The sequence below is a fragment of the Aythya ferina genome (assembly GCF_964211825.1).
Source record: "Aythya ferina genome assembly, chromosome: 27".
Taxonomy (NCBI): Eukaryota; Metazoa; Chordata; class Aves; order Anseriformes; family Anatidae; genus Aythya; species Aythya ferina.
This window is the reverse complement of record NC_140310.1, coordinates 3,338,792-3,360,762: the sequence shown is the minus strand read 5'-3', so window position 1 is coordinate 3,360,762 and position 21,971 is coordinate 3,338,792. Positions and strand designations below refer to the sequence as shown.

The 21,971-nt window shown below is 40.1% G+C and overlaps 1 protein-coding gene across 2 annotated transcripts in view; it reads left to right on the top strand.

The window, feature by feature from the left end:
• DOCK5 (dedicator of cytokinesis 5) overlaps positions 1–21,971 on the top strand; it is an 89,329-nt gene that overhangs the window by 55,969 nt on the left and 11,389 nt on the right. For both annotated transcript variants that reach the window (XM_084499622.1, XM_084499623.1), the window contains 21 exons: positions 1,709–1,803; positions 2,610–2,688; positions 3,233–3,333; positions 4,216–4,274; positions 4,773–4,927; positions 6,319–6,404; positions 6,948–7,104; positions 7,768–7,808; positions 7,921–8,011; positions 8,195–8,314; positions 9,101–9,190; positions 10,009–10,113; positions 11,671–11,812; positions 14,203–14,284; positions 14,492–14,576; positions 15,383–15,469; positions 15,920–16,096; positions 18,158–18,241; positions 19,064–19,201; positions 19,313–19,479; positions 20,308–20,485. In XM_084499622.1, the coding sequence (XP_084355748.1) occupies positions 1,709–1,803; positions 2,610–2,688; positions 3,233–3,333; positions 4,216–4,274; positions 4,773–4,927; positions 6,319–6,404; positions 6,948–7,104; positions 7,768–7,808; positions 7,921–8,011; positions 8,195–8,314; positions 9,101–9,190; positions 10,009–10,113; positions 11,671–11,812; positions 14,203–14,284; positions 14,492–14,576; positions 15,383–15,469; positions 15,920–16,096; positions 18,158–18,241; positions 19,064–19,201; positions 19,313–19,479; positions 20,308–20,485 (2,319 nt within the window). The remainder of the gene's footprint in view (positions 1–1,708; positions 1,804–2,609; positions 2,689–3,232; positions 3,334–4,215; positions 4,275–4,772; positions 4,928–6,318; positions 6,405–6,947; positions 7,105–7,767; positions 7,809–7,920; positions 8,012–8,194; positions 8,315–9,100; positions 9,191–10,008; positions 10,114–11,670; positions 11,813–14,202; positions 14,285–14,491; positions 14,577–15,382; positions 15,470–15,919; positions 16,097–18,157; positions 18,242–19,063; positions 19,202–19,312; positions 19,480–20,307; positions 20,486–21,971) is intronic.

Sequence of the window (21,971 nt, the reverse complement as noted above, 5' to 3'; positions counted from 1 at the left end):
TCAGGTATATTGCTAGTGTTCATTAAATGAAGGAGCAAACAGGTTTTCAGCAGGGTTGTGTAGAAATCCTGTGTCTGAGGAACAAGAGTACAAGGAAGACACCTCCGATGGATTTCAGACAAAGGTGCATTCAAGGCAGAATTGAAACTAATTTTGTGTTGAGGGAACCTCAGTTCAGAAATGTTTCTCTTTCCTGAAGAGCAGTTGAGCTGGTAGGAGACCATCCTTACTTACCGTCAAGGTGAGATTAAGCAGGGGCTTTAAAGCTTTATTGTAATGCAAACTGAGCTTCAGCCTGAAGTTTACAAGTTGAAGGTGTATCTTGCTTTGCCCTTTTAGTTCTGCGTCTTCTGACTCAAATAGATTATTTCTTTTATGTTCCTATGTGTGAATGTGTACAGCTTCTGCAGAGGCATGTCAAGAGGGTGAGTTTGTAAAATCATTAAAACTATGAATACCATTTAAAGAGATACTGATCCAAAATACCAATTTATAATCATGTTCTTATCCCCTAATCAACAGAAGCAAGCCCATGTTTGTGGTGGTGTAGGAGTTACTAATACCAACAGAAAGTTGCATTTTGTTTTATTGCAATAATTATTTTTATCTATTTTTATTGTTTATTGTTTTTTATGAGTTTTTGTATTTTCAGGCCTGGCATAGCATCATTACTTGGTTGGTTTAACACCATTACAAGTTAATTTTTACCTTCAAGGTGCCTCTTGTCAAGTCCAAACTTTTCGGTCAAGCTCTGATTTAATAATGCCTAAAGGATTTTTACTGAGGCAGCACCAAATGCCCATTTCTCTTTCCACATTAGTGTTGCTTGCCAATTTTTTAGAGCAAGCTGTTCAGCTTAACAGATCTTTTTTTGCTGGTGATCTTTGTAAGATGGTGATTTCTCATGTGACCTTCTTTGTATCCCTCTCATTTCTGAATGCTAATGTGCTGTCTTTGCAGAGAACAGTCTATTTAAATGCTCAAAGGTTAGCATTTATATCTGTAGAGACCACAGTATGGAGAGATCAATATTATTGATACCTTCTTTCACTTGTCTCTTCTTTTTCTTTTTCTTATCCTGCAATTCAACCTTGTCTTGCCAAAGTCTTCAGGTGTGCTAGCTTTGTTTGGGGCAGTTTGGCACTCGTGCAGGAAGTTTCTTTCCTATGATAATATTCTAAACCATGTGTCTGAAGCCGTATTTGCTGCCTCTTTGTAAAAATACTTCTTAATCTAAGCTAGAAAAGACTTAAATAGTTGAGGAAGTGAAAAATATGTTTTAGATTTCCATCTTTGTAGAAGGTACTGCCTAGGGCTGTTATGCTGTCGTCACTCAGGCATTTGGAAAGTGCTTGAATATTGATTTTGGTTCTTCATCCATCTTGTGCACCAGAACTCCTTATAGTGTAGCTTAATTTGAAACAGTAAAGGTAGATTTAATTAAACAGATCAACATGTTCTGTGGAGTTATTTCTCCTTCTGAAACTGAATGGATGAGATGTCAGAGATAATTGAGTTATTGGAATATGTTCCTGCAGTAAGACATCCTTCTTAGGAGGTGTGCTGTATTGATTGCTAATCGATGTAGTAGTTAATCAGTGCAATTGCAAATAGTGCAAATACTTCCAAATACTTGCATTTCCCTACATTTTCATGCGGATAAAAAGATTATGCTGTTCAACCTGTGTTTTTTATTTTTTTCTGACAGGATTTCCTGATGGAAACGTTCATAATGTTTAAAGATCTGATAGGAAAAAATGTCTATGCAGCTGACTGGATGGTTATGAATATGATGCAGAGCAGGTAAATAGTTGCTGCTATTTTAAGTCTCGTTACTGCTTTGGAGTCTTTTTGGCTCGGAAAGGAGGGTGGTTCACCCTGGCAGGCTTGCAAATCACTGGAGTTACATAAGCTTATTTTCTTTTACAGATTCAGGGTAATTTCAGTTAGAGTTTGGTAAATTCTAGTGCCTGGCCGTTTCTGTTGATGGAAATGAAAATTTCTGCTCCTGCCCAAAGGCACACAACCAAAACCATGTTTTCTTCCAACTGTTATTTATTTATCTGTTGGAGTGTGCAAGATAAATCAGGGAAGCCCTTTTGGTTTCAAATCTGGGGGAATCAACTCACAGACATAAATGTGTAGTGGATGAAAGCATGCTGGCCTGTGAACTAGAATTATCCAGGTTCGTTTCTGTCCTCTGATGTGGAGTTGTCATACGGGTGCATTAATGGAGAAGGACATGGAAGTGGCAAGTTATTTGAAAGCTGTGGTGGTAGGAATGGGCTAAATTTAGGAGGAGCTGCTGTGTGGAACAACGCTGCGTGCTCACAGAGACTGACTTAAAATATGTTTGTTTATTTTTTTTTATCATCTGCTTCCAGTCAAGGTTTCTTTTGCATAGAAACAGGAGAATGACTTTTCCTGAATGTCCCTTTACTGTCCCAAATCTCATTTGGTAGCATCTGTTCTTGTTTCCTGAGCTTACATCATAAACCCCGAACTGCAGTGTTGTTTTTTTGTTTTGTTCTTTTGTTTGTTTGTGTTTTTTTTTTTTTTTTTTTTCCTTCCTATAGCCACCTTTTATTTGATGTTTTTACCTCTTTCAGGGTTTTCCTCCGGGCAGTGAACCAATTTACTTCTGTACTCAACCGTTTCTTTCTGGATCAAGCAAATTTTGAACTCCAGGTAACAGTTCTGTTGTTTGTGGATTTTCTTTTGGAGCTCGGTGTTTCCTGAAAGGCCTGAAGAGCAAGCAAATCCCCAAGTTACCAGACTTGTTGATATGAAGCATGCCAGTGATAAATATCTGTAGAGTCTTTGTAGGAAAGCAGATAAATGCAAAGCAGCTCTGAATTCCAGGACTGTGGTTAGTACAGCAAAGCAACTGCTGCAGTCTTTACAAAGTCAAGCTGAATGGGCCTGCTGGCCAAAGTTGACTTGAGTGTGACTAGTTGAGAACACAACACTTGTGGGTGGGGAACCTGTTGTCACTTCCTTAGGTTGGAAAGGCCAAGGTAAATAGAGTAAGGAATTCTGAGTTGCTGTATACTACTGGTTTGCCTGCTGTGGCTGAGAACAGGCTCATCTATGCTTCCACACTTACTATTAGTACACTTCCTCATTAACACTTACCTGTAAGACTATAGTATTTGGGACTGTGCAGCTCTGTTGTGCAGGTTGTTGCTTTTCCTTTGTCTTCTCCTATTTTGGACTTGTTTCTCTTCCACAGCTCTGGAATAACTATTTCCATTTGGCAGTGGCCTTTCTCACTCATGAATCCCTCCAGCTGGAGACCTTCTCGCAAGCCAAACGCAACAAAATTATCAAGAAGTGAGTTTAAAAAATTGCCAGACCTTTTTATTTTTAAGGAGCTTCATTTGTACTTTTGCAGACGTACCCTGTACGGTCTTAGAATGAGGCGAAACATGCCATGGAAGAGCTTGCTTAATGAATGATGATAAAGGGAGAAGGGGTGACTAGCACACAAGTCAGGCCTTTGAAACTAAGATGTCTAAGTCTGGATGCACAGGTCCTGAGCTGAACTTAAGCATCTTGCCAAAAGAACTTTTTCCACTGTAAGATCTGCAACAGAAGGTTTGCCATAGTTGCCAGAGCAATACTTTATGTGATTCCTCAGCCATTATATGAGTTAGGTAAGCAATGATCCTAAAAGCCCTGCAACCTCTTAGTCCTCAGTCTTTAGTTTTTTGATTTTGAAACCCAGAGCACTTCAGAGTCCTTAACTGTCTCAGAAGTAGTAAAATGAGCTTAACGCCTGTGCATAAAGTGCAACAAATGGTAGTAACTTGTTGGGGAATGTGTAATTTGTAGGAACTTGGCCAAATTCAGAGAGATTGAACAGCTTTTACTTCTTTGTTTAGCTGTTATGTGCCTAAAGACCTTTGTAGGTCTAGACGGAGAATTTTGTGGGGGCATGCATGGTTAATGTTTGTTGCCCTGTTTCTGCAATAATTTTAATTAAATAAGGGCTTTATTGTAATTAAACCTTACCAATAAATGGTAATGGCCTGGTAATTAAACATTCCTCCATTCTTTTAATATCAGCAGTTGAAGCTTTAAGGAAAAGCATCAAATACAACAAACAAAATTTGAGGTAGAACTGTGTTGAGCAGTTAAATTTCTTCAGCTTTGCAAAGGTAACATCAGTGAATAAGCCGCCTTCATCTTTTTCTTTGTAATACTTCTTTCTAGGTATGGGGACATGAGGAAAGAAATTGGCTTCAAAATAAGGGATATGTGGTATAATTTGGGTGAGTTTCAGCTGAAGAGTTATCTTTATTCAAGCTGTTAAGCTGGACTTCTAATTATTTGTTTATATAAGCTGTTCGTGTTTAATGTGGGGAAATACACAGGCTGAGCTGTTCAAGAGTACAAAGTTTCTTTCCCTTTTTTGGTAAATAACCTTCAAAAGCTAATCTTTTCTCATGTGATAATGAGATGATCTCTTAGAGGTTCCTCATAAAGGAAGTTCTACCATATGAAGGCCAAGAGTAGAATTTTCCAGGGAGCCTTCAATTTGCAACATTCATGCAGTTCAGTTCTGTTCTATTTCTAGGACTATTACTGAATTTTGGAGTGGTGTTAAGTAGCCATTATCCACATCAAAAATGCATTCTAATCAAAATGTCTGTGGCTTATGGTTTTTATTTTATTTGACTAATGTGCTTGCACATTTGAATATCCACATACCGTGCAACTTCAAGCAGCCATATTCCATTAGGATGTATCTGACTTTGACTTCCTTGCAGGTCCCCACAAAATAAAATTTATTCCAGCAATGGTAGGCCCAATCCTGGAGGTAACCCTGGTCCCAGAGCCTGAGCTACGGAAAGCCACCATTCCCATCTTCTTTGATATGATGCAGTGCGAGTTTAACTTCAGTGGGAACAGAAACTTCCACATGGTAAGGGAGCCTGGTATGTTCGGTGCAAATGTTGCAGTGTGCGTTAGGCAAGAAGGAGAATTTGAACAAAAAAGATGTGAAGCACTTTTGAGACTGTAACAGGGTACTGAACAGAATAGTGCCTATTTACATTTATGATAACCACATAAATTCTCCCAAAGCAGATCTTTGATTGTAATGTAAGTTACTGTAAAGAAAATTGCTGTACAGTCAACATCTCACTTGAATTATTAATAGGTGTTCCGCCTAATCCCTCAATTTTAAATCAGAGGACAGAGTAGAGAACAGGATCTCTGAGTTCCAACCCTGTGCTAATTTCTCTGTGAGTTAACTTTTATTGCTACTGAGAAAGCACGGAACAGGAAGAAAGAAAAGGAGGGTCTTCTTTTGTTCTAACATTAACTTTTTCTCTGCAGTTTCTAAGGACTCTTTCTTCCAGCTTTTCTCTGGGGATATCAGACATTAACATTTCAACTGGCAGGCAGGGGACACTCAGTTATGCTGTAGACAGTCTTCTCCCTGGAGGATGAGTAGGAGACATCCATCCAAGAGGCAGCCACCTTGGCATTTCAGACTGTTGTCAAATGTGACTTGTATTTCCCAAAGCTCCATCCTCACACCAGCTTGGACCCCAACTTCAGTGTGTATATGGGATCTTTCTTCCCATGGGGTCATCAGTCTTTGGTGTGGTTGGCCTCAGGGTCTCAGGGATTCTTGGAATCATTAGAAAGAAACTGGATGTGTGGCATGGATTTTCCATGCCAGTGATATTTATATCATAGTTACAAAGTCCCTCATATTTTGGAACATGAATATTTATAACTTTGTAACTGAGTTATAGCTAAAACTATGTTCTTGCCCTGCTTGCACATAACAGGGCGTATCTTCATAGCTGAACAAATAATCTCAGAGGACTTGGTTCTTGTCACATGAGAAGTTGCTTTAATTAGCAGTCACAACCATTTACGCTGGTCATTCGAGAGCTGAGACTGGCCCTTAACTGGTGGTAGTAATTCAGTTGCTGTAGAGTGAGTGAATGACCATTATCGTCCATAAGCTGGTCGTTGAAGATGCTTCTTCATCCCAGCAAATCTGAACTGGTAATGGATAGGAAAAAAAAAAATGCTTCTCCTAAAAAGGAGAAGCACTACCCCAGAGCATCACCTTCCAGGTGTTGTAGGATGAGAAAGGGAGAACTCATATTTCTTTGCTCCGTCCTTCTCATCTTGACACCTTACCACTTTTGTTCTGGTCAATAATGAAAGCATCCTCTAGCTTAGCTTGTAAAACCAGTGTTTGATGGTGTGGCAGTTCAGAAATACCATCCACAAGCGTTACTGATCATGCTGGTGAGAGCTGCCGTGTATTTGACGTGTCTTTTGCCTTTTCAGTTTGAAAATGAGTTGATAACCAAGCTGGACCAGGAAGTTGAGGGTGGCCGAGGGGACGAACAGTACAAGATTTTGCTGGAGAAACTGTAAGTTTTGTAGTGAACATGGATGCTCTTTGTTTACAGCATAGTTGGCTATTTTTGTGATGCAAAGAAACCCTAATTTGTTGCTCCAATGAGTAGGGAGATAATGCAGCTGACAGTGATTTAATGCTATGAAGGAGCTCTCAGACTGGCTGATTGCCTTAAAATAATGCTTTTTTATTGGAGCAGCAACTTGCACAATTATCCTAACCTTGGGGATACAAGCTTAAAGACATGTACTGATCTGGCAAGGGGCTTTTAAGTGGAAGAGCTTGGGAACAGCAGGATCAGAGCTAAACCCATCAGAGCCTTGTTTTAGTACCAGGAGTAGAGCTGAGGCTTTTGATTGCCAAGGCAAGCTTTGGCCTGTCTGATGTGGATATCTGAGGTCTGTGGATGTGCTGTGCTGTTCTGCACTGAGAGTCTTTGTTCAGGGAATGTATTTGACTCTCTTAGCTGAGTGGGTAATTACACTGAAATCCTACTTACTAGCACTCAGAGCTGTGGCTGAGTATTCCCTTACACCTCTTTGGATTTTGTCTACAGCCTCCTGGAGCACTGTCGGAAGCATAAATATCTGTCTGCTTCTGGAGAAGTGTTTGCTTTGCTGGTCAGCAGCTTGCTAGAGAACCTGCTGGACTACAGAACAATCATGCATGATGAAAGCAAGGAGAACCGCATGAGCTGCACTGTCAACGTGCTGGTATGGGGCAGGCTGGAGGTGGATGTGGGTGCTTCTTTTCTGACCTCACTTTTGCGATGTGGTCCTGGGGTGGATCAGGTGCCCCAGAATAAATTTGAAGGCCTTATTTTGCCATGCAAAACAATTCACTGGAAAAGTAATTTTTTCATGCACTTCCATCCAGGAAGAAAAACATCAAATAGGAGGCCACCAAATATATTTTTTTAAGGATTTTAAGTAATTCTTTATGCTCTTACTGGTTAATGGGTCCAAATCAGGTTACCAGCTACTGAGAGCTATAAAACATGAAGTTATATAGTCCAAAATCAATTCATGTGGCTGATACTTGCCTATACAATAACCTGAGGTCCTGAAATACAGACTGGAAAGGTGGCTAGCTGATAGTTTGGGAAGTGTGGGCTTAAGTCCCTGTTCCACTGTGAAGAGTAGCTGTAACTTTGAACAAGCTGCTTTCTGTCTTTCCCTTAACCCTCTTCTAGAGGTGATGGTAGCCCCATCTTACGTCAAAGGGATGGTTTTAGGCCTACGTGTGTCTGAGTGGCCAAAGTGATAGCAAACATCTTTTAAGGATCAGTCTCGGATATTTCAGTTACTTGTCTAGCATTGATTATGCAAGTCCATGCTGGCTTACATCAGTTTGACTATTTTTTCTACTTTTGTCAGAATTTTTATAAGGAGAAGAAACGAGAGGACATTTATATCAGGTAGGTTGTCTCCTTCCATAGACGTGTGTAGAAGCCTTTATTTCCCTTCCTGTTGTGTACACTGATGGAGGAGTCAGTCACATAAAGTAACAATGACTTTTCATTCATTTAGATACCTCTATAAACTCCGGGATCTGCACACAGACTGTGAGAACTTCACAGAGGCAGCATACACTCTCCTCCTCCATGCAGAGCTGCTCCAGGTAATACACTAAAGGAAGTTTTAGTTTTCATTCTCAGAGTGTGGGCTTTAAATTAAATGTAATCAGAGTCTAACTGAAATGTGAACCCTCATCCATGCAGAAGGTTAGTCTATCCACTGTAAGGATTTCTTTATCTGTGGATGTTCTAGTTCTTTCAATTTTGCTTGTTTTCCTCCATGCTAGTGGTCTGAGAAGCCATGCGTCCCTCATCTGCTTCAGAGGGACAGCTACTACGTCTACTCGCAACAGGAACTCAAGGAAAAGCTCTACCAAGAAATTATCTTCTTCTTCGACAGGGGCAAAGTGAGTGTCTCTGTGGTGTTCTTCCTGTTCACTGGTAAATACTTAACTGGTGGCTGTAGCTAGCAGAAGTTGGTTTTAGGTTTTAAAGAGAAGAAGAGATGTAGTTCCATAACAGGCCTTGATGCATGAGGCTTGGCTTCTTAACAAAGACAGGAGTACTAGAATGAGCAGGGCATCCATTTGTCCTGAAGATGTTTGAATCCTTCAATTTCCTTGTATAGAGATTCTGTAAAAATAACTCTGCTCAAGATACTAGCTAGGTGAGAATTTGCAGTGTTTGTTTTGTTCTTTTCCTGGTTAATGGGTTTTGTTAGTTCTTTTTGCATGGCAATAAACAGGGCTTGTCTGGCTGATACAGAACTTGTGTCAATTGCACTTGGGATAGGTGGTTCTAAGAAGGCTAAATGAGACAAAACTAAGGAAGCCTGATGAAAGGGATGATTTATTGGTGTAGAAAGAGACCACGTGAGCTTCTCTGTTTTGCTGTTTATAGGCATATCCTTCCACTTCTTCATGACTAAGTTTTCCCAATCAGGAGTAACAATAGTAACTTTGCATTGTAAATCACTCTCAGATCTACAAATGAAAAAATGTGTCACTGTGATTTCTGCAAAGAAATACACAGCGTGGAGTCTAACAAGAAGTTGGCAGTACTGCCTGAAGTGCTGCCTGAATTGAAATCAGATGAGTTTTTGTGTTACCTACCTGTGGTAATGAATGCTTTTAACGGAGTCTTTTGTTTTGTGCTCTTCTTCCACCACCTGCCTCTCTTCGTCCTTCATGGAGATGTGGGAAAAAGCCATTCAGCTAAGCAAAGAGTTGGCTGACATGTATGAAAACAAGGTCTTTGATTATGAGGGACTTGGTAATCTCCTGGTAAGTTTGTTTTCTCAATTTTCAGCAGGCTGTTGACTGCTTAAATTAATATTTTTGAGCAGGATAAGCCCAAAATACACTTATGTTAAAAGCAAACAAACTACCATAGCCCCCTTGTTTTTTTAAGGGTTAATACTAGAAGAATGTTTCCATAACTTCTTCATTTTTAAAAGTGTATAATTTTGACCTTGTAATCTGTACGACAATATTGTGTGAAGATGTTTAGCATTGTTAGTGCTAATCAAATAAGCTAACATTTGCATAGTATATTACCAGGCTCCATAAATTTCATCACCTTGTTGTTCCTGTGGTAAAATTACCGTGCGTGAACACAGAACTATAGAATGGGCTTGGTTCTGAATGACTTTTTTTTTCACAGCTAAAAGATGTAACCAGATGGTCTTTATGTTCTTTCATATGAGAATCATCTGCCCAGTTTTATTTCTGCCAGTTCTCTGACATTTGTCACCATTTGTGTCTGCTTTGCTTCAGAATATGTTTACTTTTAATTTGTGTTGCAATAGTTAAGGATTTCAAGTATCCTCCTGGAATCCCAAAAAACATGACATTGTTCGCATGTCTGCAAACGAGAAAATGAAGTTGATTCTGGCCTAGACAAACCAAATATTTAACCAAGTAAATGGATAAATAAGAGATACTGTATCAAAAAAAAAAAAAAAAAAAAAAAAGATAATAGAAAGTATTCTGCAGGGGAGAAGTAATATATCAGGAATTGTCACTGGGAATGTGAGCTGCAGTCTGGCAGTGTCCTTGAGCACTGAGAAGTGAAAATGCTAGTGACTTTTTTTCTTTTTCAGAAAAAACGAGCTACTTTTTATGAAAATATTATGAAGGCAATGAGACCTCAACCAGAGTACTTTGCAGTTGGATACTATGGTCAGGGCTTCCCCTCTTTCCTCCGGGTAAGAATTCTTCAGTACTCAAGATCTGGAGTGGTGGGTACCCTAAAAAGCCTGAACTCGCAGAACCTCCAAGAAAATTCAGATGATCCTTTTTTCGTTTGAATGCTACTAATACATATAAATCCCTTAAGTATTGCAAAAAGCTCAGCATAGAAAAAAAGATGAGTAGGAGGTGATTTTTTTTTTTTTGTATTCCCAGCTTTGTTAAAAGTTAGTGTGGTGCAAGTGAGTTTGTTAGATGATTATGTTCTCATATGGACTTAAAACAGAATATACCTTTGGTATTAGTGCTCTATAAACTTCTTCAGAAATACGATTTCCAAGCAAAATACATTGTTGTTGTAATGATGATTTGGTAGAAAATGCTTAGCTTGTGAAGAACTTATCCCATCTCTTTTCAGTCTGAACCTAATTTTCAGGACATGGATCGTTGCAATGCTAAAGCACATTAGTGAGAGTCTGGTCCCACACAGAAGAATTAAAATGCAAAGATGCTTCCTGTTTGAGATTGCTGCTAAGCACTGCTGGATCTGTGCTAGCTGTAATACGAGAACCTAGCCAAAGTGAGTCAGATGGGCAGGGTGCAGCATAGTAGAAAATATTCCCAACTATTATTTAAAATCAAGAAACATTTACATTTTCAGACTGGAGTTGTTTGAAGCTGCTGTCCTTAAATCAAAGCCAAGTTTAATAAAAAGGAAAAATGTCAACTTAGAACTGTGGAACTGGATGGCATCGAAAGCTTTCTCCACTAGGTCATGTTTTTGAATTCAGTCCTTCCAGAAACCACCACTGCTTGTTGGCCAGCATGAAAAAATCGGCTGTTGTCTACTTTTAAAGTCTGTACTGCAGAACTGGTGTAGCTGTTTATTTTGTTAGGGGTAGCTGAAGAGGGCTGGGGTAAAACTCATGCTTTTGCTTAGTCCTACCCTTTAAAATCCATTGCTGCATCTTTGCTGTCTGTTTAAGAAACCCCAGAGTTGTCTTGCTGTCTGATGACAAACCTGCAGCGTGACTTGAGGCATGGAGGAAAATGTGCACACCACAAAACACAGGATCTCACGTGCCCAGACATCCCTGAACATGTCCCTGTCGGCTTGTCAGTGGGGCAGTCTGTGTCCATCAGTCAAGCAAGCTGATGAAAACTGATGGCTAAATAAAACAAGCCCAGGGTGATAACATTGAGCAGTGCTTGCTGACCTGTTGTGGCAGTGGCTGACCAGCACGTGTATCCAGTATACATGCTGGATAAAAGTATACAACAGCTCACAGCAAATGGGATAAAGCAAAATTGCTAGAAGCGTGAGCATGTCAGTAACACTTGTAGGTGAAATAATCACTTTCTGGGCAGCTGTGAGGATGCTTTTCCAGTGCCTTGCCGCTGTGAGTTGCTGTGTTGTCACTCCAGCCTGTGATGCTTCTCCCACGTGTTCTGTTTGTCAGGCTAGGAGGCAGCCCTTCATGTAAACCAGACCTCTGAGACTAGTGTGTGTACACTGGAAAAGGTATTTCTCCTTGCTTTTATTGCTAATTCTCCTTTTCTTCTGCTACCCACAGAACAAAATATTTATCTACCGTGGCAAGGAGTATGAACGAAGGGAAGACTTCAACCTGAAGCTACTGACCCAGTTCCCTAGTGCTGAGAAGATGACCAGCACTGCCCCTCCAGGAGAGGAGATCAAGTCTTCTCCTAAACAGTGTATCTTTTGGTTCTAAAAGGTTTTGGCACATTCAGGATCTGTTTTCTTCTTAGAATGACAGGATTAGGAAATAACAGATTATAAGCAACGAACTTAATGATCTTGGTCTAGGAGAGCTTTGAAGCAGACACTGTGCATGAAATAAGACTATCCAGAACCATGAAAGTGAAGTTAAATGTATTGAAAAAGAGAAAGAACTTGATGTTGTAAGAGTTAAATGAGTTGCTGCTAGGATGAAACCTTAGTGGGTTGCAGGTCAGGATTTTTTTTGTACCTTGCTCTCAAGCAGGTGGTGCTAACTGCTGTGCTGTGCACGTGATCCAGTCTGGTATTTCCAGGTGAATGAGGTAAAACTCAGGCAGTGAAGGTGGGAGGAAGTATGCTGTCTTCTTGCTTGCAGATAACTAGCATTTATGAAATGCCTGCTTTTTATTTTCCCTAGAAATCACATTGTAAGAAGTGTAAAACGATAATTTATGTTGACGAAAGCTGTTAGGTGAACAGCCTTCTTTTTTTTTTCTCTTCTTTGTCCTGGTAAAACTCCGTACTGTGTGACAGCACCCCACTAGGCTTACGATCTTTTTCTTAATCGTGAGCACGACCAAGTGCAATCAAGTGAAGATGCCTCAGATACTTATTTGTGACTTCCATCAATATCAGACATGCTCCTGGAAGATGTACGTTAGTTAACACCAAGTTTACTAGGTTTCTGGCCTGTGTTATACAGGCCAGGATGGAGAATCTGGTGGTCTATTTTGGCTTTAAAAGTCCATGTACAAAGGCACAACTCAAGCAGTGATACCAGATGCTTCCCTTGCAATGAGCCTGCCAAGCACTAAATCCACATAGGAAATTAAAATTCATTCAAGACCAAACTTGGTATCAAAAAATGCCTCCTCTGTTGCTGCTTTGTTTCAGCTACTTCCTTTGCATCTGTTTGTGTTTGTTTTAATGTTTTTGGCTCAAGATGAACCTGAACTGCAAAATTTGGATCCAGATCTGAACTCTTCCAAAACTTTGGGGGTGTTTGGTTCCGGGTCTTTGGCATAGCCCCATTATAAAGGGGAGCAGCTGCATAGCTTGGATTTGGTACAGGTCCTTCTCGGACTCGTACAAACACCTTCTGAAAAGATGAGAAGTTTGAGTGCCCAAATCACTGTTGTATTAGGCAGGGGTTGGTGGTTCTGTAGTTTGTTTTAATTTCATGCTTTTTTTTCTTCCTGAAAACCTCCTTTGTGTTGGGTTCTTTTGACTTTTGCTTGGAACCAGTTCCCTTGCTCTTGCATGATATAATGTCTTGTGCTTCCTTTGGTTGTTTCATAATAGTGTACTGCAGATACTAATTAATCAGTTCACCATTTCGGGGAATGCCTGCATTATAAACTGGCCAGTCGTGCACCAGTTCTGAGCTGGAAGCTATATAGAATGCTTAGCATGGCACAAAGCCCAAGCTAATAAGATCTCTTGAGAGAAGGAGTGTATTAGCTTGGGCTCGGCACTTGATCTGCTCTAGCAATGAGGTTTTGGGTTCAGACTTGGCAGGTATCCAGCTGGCTCTTCAATGCGGGCAGAATGACCTTGCCTTTAGCTACATAGGGTTTTGAAAGAAATAGCCATAGTGAAATCAAGGATGTATGGGGTACCCACCAGTAAAACTTCACCACTTCAGGGTAAAATTGGCAGGAGGTTCATGGAAATAATCTATTCACGTGAGTCAAACTATTTATGCTTTGCTTTTCCATACAGATTTTTACTTAAATAAGGCATTTTATGCGGTCCTTAAAACAGAATGAAAAGGAACAACGTAGTATCTCCAAGCACAACATCATACAGTGACTGGTTTTTCTTGAATTTCTGTTAAGGTTCACAGGTGCAAAAGATGAAGACAGTGTAGATGTTCGCTGATAAAAATAGCCTACATTCTTTAGCTAGTTTTATTGATCTAAAGATTCGGGGGGCAGTTTTACTGCACTGGGAGAATCTGGCAAATAACCAGGCAGAGAGGTGGAGAGAGAAGAGAGGAGAAGAGAGGAGATGGATGCACGCGTTACAGAACCTAGTACAGAGTTTTGTTTTCGTGTCCCTGAGGTAAAAATCTTTAGCACCCAGGCTCCCATGCATTTCACCAGGGAATTTGAGTAGTTGGAAGGATTCGTATAGGGCTTATCTTTTTGGGCTTTTAGTTCATGAGTAGCATGCCAGCCACATCAAGCAATATAATGTCTGTGATTGTTGATGAACAACTAAGTATTTCTCTTCAAACATGACAAGAGCACAGGGAATTGTTGAGAAGTCTGACATTTGATGAAAACAGGAAGGGAATTTCTTTCCCTCTTCGGTTTTCCCAGAAGAATTCATGGTTTTTCATCCTTAACTATAGCTGCCTCAGATGTGCAGTGCTTTATAGTGAAGCCTGTGATGAACCTGCCACCTAATTATAAAGACAAACCTGTTCCTGAACAGATCTTAAAGTAATTTGTTTTCCCTTTTCTCTCAACATTTCCTCTATATTTTTCTTAACTAATCTAGTTATATTCAGAGTGCCTATATGTCCCATGCAAATTTGCTTCCCAGTCCAGTTTAAAGCTGGACATTTTGAGAGGAAATAAAAGAACATTGATGTAATGAAGGTAAGTCATTATTATTATACTCACTGTTTTTTATCTGCTTCTTCCTAGCTACTACAGAGCAAACGAGGTACAGCAGTTCACACACTCACGACCATTCAGGAAAGGAGAAAAAGATCCAGAGAATGAATTTGCTGTGAGTCTTCTGCTTTTAATGTCAGCTGCCTTGGTTGTCTATTTGGTGCAAAAACTGTTCTATGCTTTTTTATTATTATTATTTTTTTTTATTTTGCCAGTGGCATTTTGAACAGCACTGTCACAATTTTTCTTCCACCTGTGGCAGTGGAGTTTTGTTACTAAAATGTAGGAGGAGCAGAGGGCTACACTTCATCTTTGCATAAAGATTGCAATATCAAGTGATGTACTGAGGGGCTCCTTAGCTGAAGTTGTAATGCTCGAAGTCCTTGATGCAGGCATACGTAAATACTGTGCTGTCTAGCTGCAACATCCTAGAGAGTGTAATCTGCTGCCTGCTAGATTGTGGGTGATGTAGCCATCCTTAAGGAGGCTTAACATCTGACTATGAAGGATCAGCTCAACTTTAGGCCAAATTTTAAGATTTGCAATGGAGAGTGAGCTTTGGGTGTAGTGTAATAGCAAGTTTCCTTGCTGCCTGTGAGGCATACTGTTGCTCACATGCAGTGGTTGGACATACTGCATATAACTCTGGCTAAATACGCTATAATCACACTCCTGGAAGTGGTTTACATGAAGGACCACAGCCTTCTGCTGCTTATATTGATACCACTTAAGTTGCAGAAGTGGTATTTGTTGCCAAAAACACTGGGTTTCATCCCAGTTAATGAAAGTGAAAGTCTTTGTGCAAATCCTGCCAGCTAGTGCTGGAAACCTGGTTCCATATTCTAGTGCAGAAAAGAATTATATTGCAATACCAATATTTTACTTAGATCTTAGATTTTTTTTTTTTCCTTCTCTAACTAGACTATGTGGATTGAAAGGACAACCTACACAACAGCATACTCATTTCCAGGCATCCTGAAGTGGTTTGAAGTCAAGCAGATTACAACGGTGAGTTTTGCATGTGAATTGCATTTCATCCTCTCTGATCTTTTGTCAAATAAAGAGTTTTGTAAAGTTTAGGACTAGCTATTCCACCGTAGGATGCGGCACACCAATAAGTTCTGCTTCAGATAAAAGCAAATGTGTGTCTGCTTTGATGTGCTTGTCTTTTGTTGTTCTTCAGGCAGCTGTACCACAGGCAGCCAATTCTATGTTGGCTGTGTAAAGTTTGGGAAGGTGGCTACTTAACACTCTACTCAGTGGCTAATTGTTAAACTGTTGTTACCTTCAGGATTAAGTGTGATGTCATTCTTGTATTCCTCTCTGTGGCAAAATAATAAGCACACGTGGTCTGAAATCCTCTGCTGTCAACCGTCAAGCTGCCATTCGTATATAGGGAGTTGCTTCATATTCAGTGGAGGAGAATGAAGGTTTCCTCTTTTCTCTTCTTTATCTCAGGAGGAGATCAGCCCCTTGGAGAACGCCATAGAAACGATGGAGCTAACCAACGAGAAAATCAGCAACATTGTCCAGCAGCACGTCTGGGATCGGAGTCTTCCAGTACATCCTCTCTCTATGCTCCTGAACGGGATCGTGGACCCAGCAGTCATGGGGGGATATACCAACTACGAAAAGGTGGGCTTCACATTTTGCTGTAGCTCAGTTTGACCTCCACAGTGTTGCAGATCTGGATTGAAACACGGGAGATGGAAGTTCAGTTCTCAGCTGTTAGTCAGGTGTATTGCAGTATATAGCTTTCATTCAGAGCTTAAAGAAGAAGAGAAAAGAAAGTGAGATATTTCCAGTAGGTTGAAAGGTGGAAAAATTCCACATTCTTAGTGTTTAAGTGTTAAGTTTTAGTGCTGTTAAAGGGTGATCCATGCACCTCTTTTGGGCCTCATTTACAGTGGTGATAATAGCATGGCCCTACCTCATGGGGGCATTGTGAGGTGCTTAGTTAGCCCAGTGAACAGTGCAAGTATCAGAAATAGAAGCAAAATAGCTAACATTTCTCCGTTGCTTTAAAATAGAATGGTAAGGCAAATGAAGATTTTTCTTTCCAGCAAATACTCTATCTTTGCAATGTTGCAGAAAAGAACATGTATTTCAGGGGAGGGGGGGAAAAAAGAATGTTTCAGTGTTTCCTATCCAGGTTTATTCAGTTGACACGGTGTGTGTTCTTTCTTTGTGGTGTTTAACTTAGGCTGTTTATTCCCAGTATCTTAATTATTGTTTCCCCGGCACAAAATATATTGCTGATTTCCATAAACTGAATGGATGGTGTTAAAACATCTTTAATTCTTCTCAGATGTGTTGCAGTCACATGAAGTGAAGTGAAAAAGTTAAATAGGAGAGGGTCTGATATATCTGGGGTATAACTCTTCTGATTCCAGAGGAGCTGCATACTTCGCCAGGGGTGAATTTGGCCCCAAATCCTCCCGTTTCATGAATTAAGGTTGACATAAAGTTTAGAATTACGAAAGTGGGAAAGCAGTTAAAACTAGGAAACACAATGTATCTGCAACCACATCTGGAAATACTCATTTCTGGTTCATATTTTCCTATTTCAACTAAAGATCAGTACAGAACATTTGGCTTTTGTGGGCGGCTAAAATCTTGAGTTTTTTAATTGTTTCATTGTAGCCAAAAGCCAAAGTCTGCATTTTTAACATGGGCTTTCTTCTTGCAATAATTAAACACTTTAAAGAAAAATCCATTGGGACATACTGGGCAGTCCTTTCACAGGCTAACCTCCTCTTGACATCAGCCTTTTTCAGAATCATACCACTAGGCCTATAAACACTTGTACGTACCGTCCAGTTAATGGAATGCAGGGCTAGAATATATGCAGAGGCTGAAATAGATCAGAGACCACGTTTTAAAACAAAATGAAAAATTATTAGAGATTTTATCTAGGAAAAGAAAAATTAAATTCTTCTGACTGGGAATTGTGATACATTTCAATGCAATGTTCTGCAGAACATAATGTGAATTGGCACAACTTTAAGACTTCAGTCCAGGAAGGCTGTGTTTGTTCAACTCTTAAACCAGTACCAGATTCTGTTGATTTAAAGGTAAACACATACGAAGTGTAGACTAAAGGCGCTTTGTTGAACCAAGCTACGAGTCGTAATCTTGACACAGGTCTTATTTCTATTGAATCTTCACATCAAGCCCCATGTAAAAATGCTGTACGTAAGAACTTAATGGTAGATCTCAAGGAGACTGCAGGCAAGAGAAGGTCTGTTCACCTTCCAGAGGCTGAGAGTATTTGCATGCCATTGCGTACTGCAGGTCATTGAATGCTAAAATGAGAGAAACCTCCTGAAGCAAGAGCTCCAAGACTGATTTTTCTGCTCATGTTTGGGTACCAAATAATATAGCCTTGATTATTCAAGTCAGTACTTTAAGAAGGGAGTTGGAATTGAGAAAACCCTTCTGATGAAGTAACTGTTTATTAATGTACCAGGTTTTCATTGAAAATATAGTTTTAAAAAATAGAAAAAAAGACATCTTTTTTTCTGGATGAATAATCAAAATTCTTTGTCCTTCGGCTTTGTGTCAGGGAGATATTAAAGACAGTTTTGCTATGAGAAGTAACGGCAGTCAATTGCTTTTAAAGTGCAGGGATCTTCACCTTAGATCTAGCTGTGAAAGCAGCATAGTGGCTATATAATCTTCTCTCTTCACTTTTAGGCCTTCTTCACAGAGAAGTATCTTCAAGAGCATCCTGAAGATCAAGATAAAATTGAGCTGCTTAAGCAATTGATTGCTCTACAGGTATCACACTGGGGAAGATGGGGATGTACTACGTGTGACTGCAGGTTTTTTTCCAGCATCATTATTTTGGAGGCATAAAATGCAGATTAATACTAGAAGAGCAATCTGAACATGTGTAGAATTTTATTTTGAGGAAAAATACCATATTCTAAATTTGTGGTTTAGAATGTTGCACATACAATACTATGTCCTGGTGTTGCTCTGAAATGTTATTGTGGAATATTTGCCAAAACAGCATATATTTTTTTCCTCTCAGGAGTTTAACAAAATATCTATGAACTTTTCATGAAAGCATCAGATCCAATGTTTTGTCAGTCTGACCATTAAAGTTGTCTATTTTGATCTGCATAGCAATGAAAACTGGCTGTGTTTTCGTAAAAGAGCAAATTTCACATTTGCGGATTGCATCCCTGCAGACCAGTTTTTACATATTTCTATACAACAGAGCCTGATTAAAGCCACTTCACAACAACTTCAACAGCTCTGGAGGCTAAGTTGTGATATTTAACATTTAACATCCCATGTATTTCAAAGCAGAATGTGGAATATGAGTATGGAAGCAGGAACCATAGGTATAGATGTGGATCATATTTATTTGTAATACGCACACACAGCTCAAATAGACAGTCAAGTTACTACAGTGCCATAAGTTATGAGTCAGTAGCTGAGTATGTTATGATTACTTTTTTTCCTCTGCAAACTTAAAACACACTGATGCCAGTCCTTAGATTGTATCTGAGATGTATAACATGCAGAGAAAATTCCTCCCTAGAGCAGATGATCTGGTTTGTCTTCATAACTTTATTTTGTTCCTCCTTTCAGATGCCATTGTTGGCAGAGGGGATCAGGATCCATGGCGAGAAGCTGACAGAACAGCTGAAGCCTCTACACGACAGACTGACAGCCTGTTTCAAAGAGCTGAAGAAGAAGGTGGAGAAGCAGTATGGTGTGATAACTTTGGTAAGCTTATCTTGTTGTCTGGTGTTTGGCCTTGAAGTAACACAAATCTCCTCTTCCAGCTTGTGAATGAGTTTGTGTTAAGTGATTTGTGACAAGTGTGTTTGTTTGCAGCCTCCCTCCCTCACCGAAAGGAAACCGAGCAGGTCAGGCTCTGTCGTGTTGCCCTATATCATGTCTTCCACGCTGAGACGCCTTTCTGTCACATCCGTGGCATCTTCTGTGGTCTCCACATCCTCCACATCATCTGACAGCACTTCCTCCAGGCCAGGTTCAGACGGGTTAGTAATCAGCCTTTGCACATGACTTACAAGAGTTGGGGATATGCCTTTGCTAGAATGGGTTTATGTTATTTTCCAAAAAAAAATGAGACTTTTCTAATCTAATTAGTTACTCTTAAAGATTCATTTTATGAACAATTATAATACCTACACCTTTATGGCTTTAAGTGGTGATTAATATTACTCCAATTTTACAGAGTGAATCAGAGTTTGAAGCACAGGTAGGGATAGTTTTGGGAACTGAATCTATGACTGTCTGTCTCATGAGTCCCAGTTCTATATATGACACTGAAGAGGAGTAGGGGCACGGTGTATTTCAGATATACACTATTTCTGTTTCCCAGGAATCATAGAAAACAGTATTGTAAGATACTACAGTGTAACTTAGTTTGATGTGGTCTGCAGAGGTGTTACAGTCACGTGGTACTCATTTCACCTGTTTGCAGCTGCATGTGTGTCATTAAAAGGAGCTGCAATACATGGAACCACTTCCTTATGTTACTTTACATCTGCTTTGCATCTGTGGTAAGCAGGGGAGTCAAGGTGATGTGCTCAGAGGCACACAGCAGACTCAGTGGCAGGGTTTGGCATAAAATGCAGATTTATTCAGGCTTCCTCTGCAAGTAGTTCACGCTTCACCTTGTATAAAAGATGTAATACTCAAAATCGGTGAAGTAACTTAGGAGCACAAATCTCATTGAAAGTTCGCTGGTCCTAATTCAGTTTTCATGGTAACTTCTGCAAAGAGATCACAGCTTTATGACAGCACATGAAATGTCTGACGGACTAAGATTTTGTGGTTTTTCTCTCTTCTGGTGTGGGTTGCAGATCTATTCTGGAGCCTCTCTTGGAGAGAAGAATATCAACAGCCTCGAGAGCTGAGGATCTGCCCATCAGAGAAGATGGCGATAACAGGATTTGCAAACTCAAGCGGAAGGAGTGGAGTATTAGCAAGTCTCAGGTTATTGTGGAGAAGGAGCCAGAAATGGAACTGACTTTAAAAATGGTAACACACACACACATACATGCAATAATAAAATCCCAGCAGGAGATTTTAGTGTTTCCGTTGCTTTCAGCCATGCTTGCCATTGGGAACTTCATTAAATTGTGGGAGGGAAGGGTTCAAATACCAAAAGCCTTGGTCATCTGAGTAATTCGTGCTTTTTTATTTGGAAAACTTGTGTCACAGATCAAGCTGCAGCTTGACTTAAAGTACAGACTGGAAGCATGAGGCACTGATGTTTCATCTAGGTGCTCAGGGCCCTCATTTCTTCTAGGAGTGGATGACTCTGTGATGCACTTAGCACTGTGTAGAACTGTTCTGTTTGTGTTGGAGCAAGTAGATATTGCTAGCCCACACAAAAATCCAGCTGGCAAGCCAGATGTTCAGCTGCTATCAGTCAGCATCACTGCACAAATCAAATATGCTGCAAGGTGAAGATCAGTTTGATAGATTGGGGAGTTGAAAAAAAATGGTTTGGTAGTTAGGTCACCAGCTTGGGACTTTGAAAAACTCATTTTCCAAATCTGTACTCTGCTCCAGACTGCCTGCATATGGGCAGGAGTGTTTATTCCTTGAGCATTATTTGCAAAAGAGGAAAAAAAGAGAATATATACCCCCACGGGAGTGTTGTAAAATGAATATATTGGAGACTGTTGGGCATTCAAGTTAACAATGCGATTCAGAATAATTGCCTAATACAAACAGAAAAGCTTGAGCCCAAAAGTAGAGTTGTGTGAGCTTGCAGTGTTGGGGATATTGAGATTTATGCTGTGTTATGCTGTCAGAGAATACGTGATAATTAGGTACCTTAGTATTTAAGCTGGTGGCTCAGTGGTACTAATTTGACCTAACACATTGTGTAAATAATGAAAAAAGATCAGCTCTTTTATTTTCCTTTCCCTCCCCAGATCTCGGTTGAATCTGGCAGGAATAGGTTATGTTGCTATAGATTCAGGAATTCTCATCAAATCTGAGTGATGCTGCCAGCATTTGGAGTCCACAGAATATTTCTATAAAAGGAGAGCTGTGGCTCTAGAATCCTGACATTTGGTACTGACAGCCTTTCCACCCAGGAGGAAAATCTGGGGTTGTAAATATTAGTGATTCAGGAGGCCTGGCCCTCTGCCTTTGGAAATGCATTGAATTTGAATTCAGTTGAATTAAATGGATTTAACCCACAAACTGTGATGTCAGCTGCTGATCACTTCATTAAGGAAAGCTAGAGGGAAAAGAGCTGGGAGAAGGCCCGCTTTTATCGACCAGTTCCCTGTGACAGCACGGCACATCTGTCCAAGGCTTTGCTTTGCAGAGAGTCGAGAGATGCAAAACAGAACCCCCACCCTCCCTTCTCCCCCCAGATCTCTGAGGGCACGTTGCTTGTGTGATTAGCTTACTGAAGTATACGAGCAGTTTAGGGTTATACTTCTGCTTAAGAACATTGCAAAGTACACAGAAAGCTGTTTTTTTATAGCTGCTCTGTTCCATAACT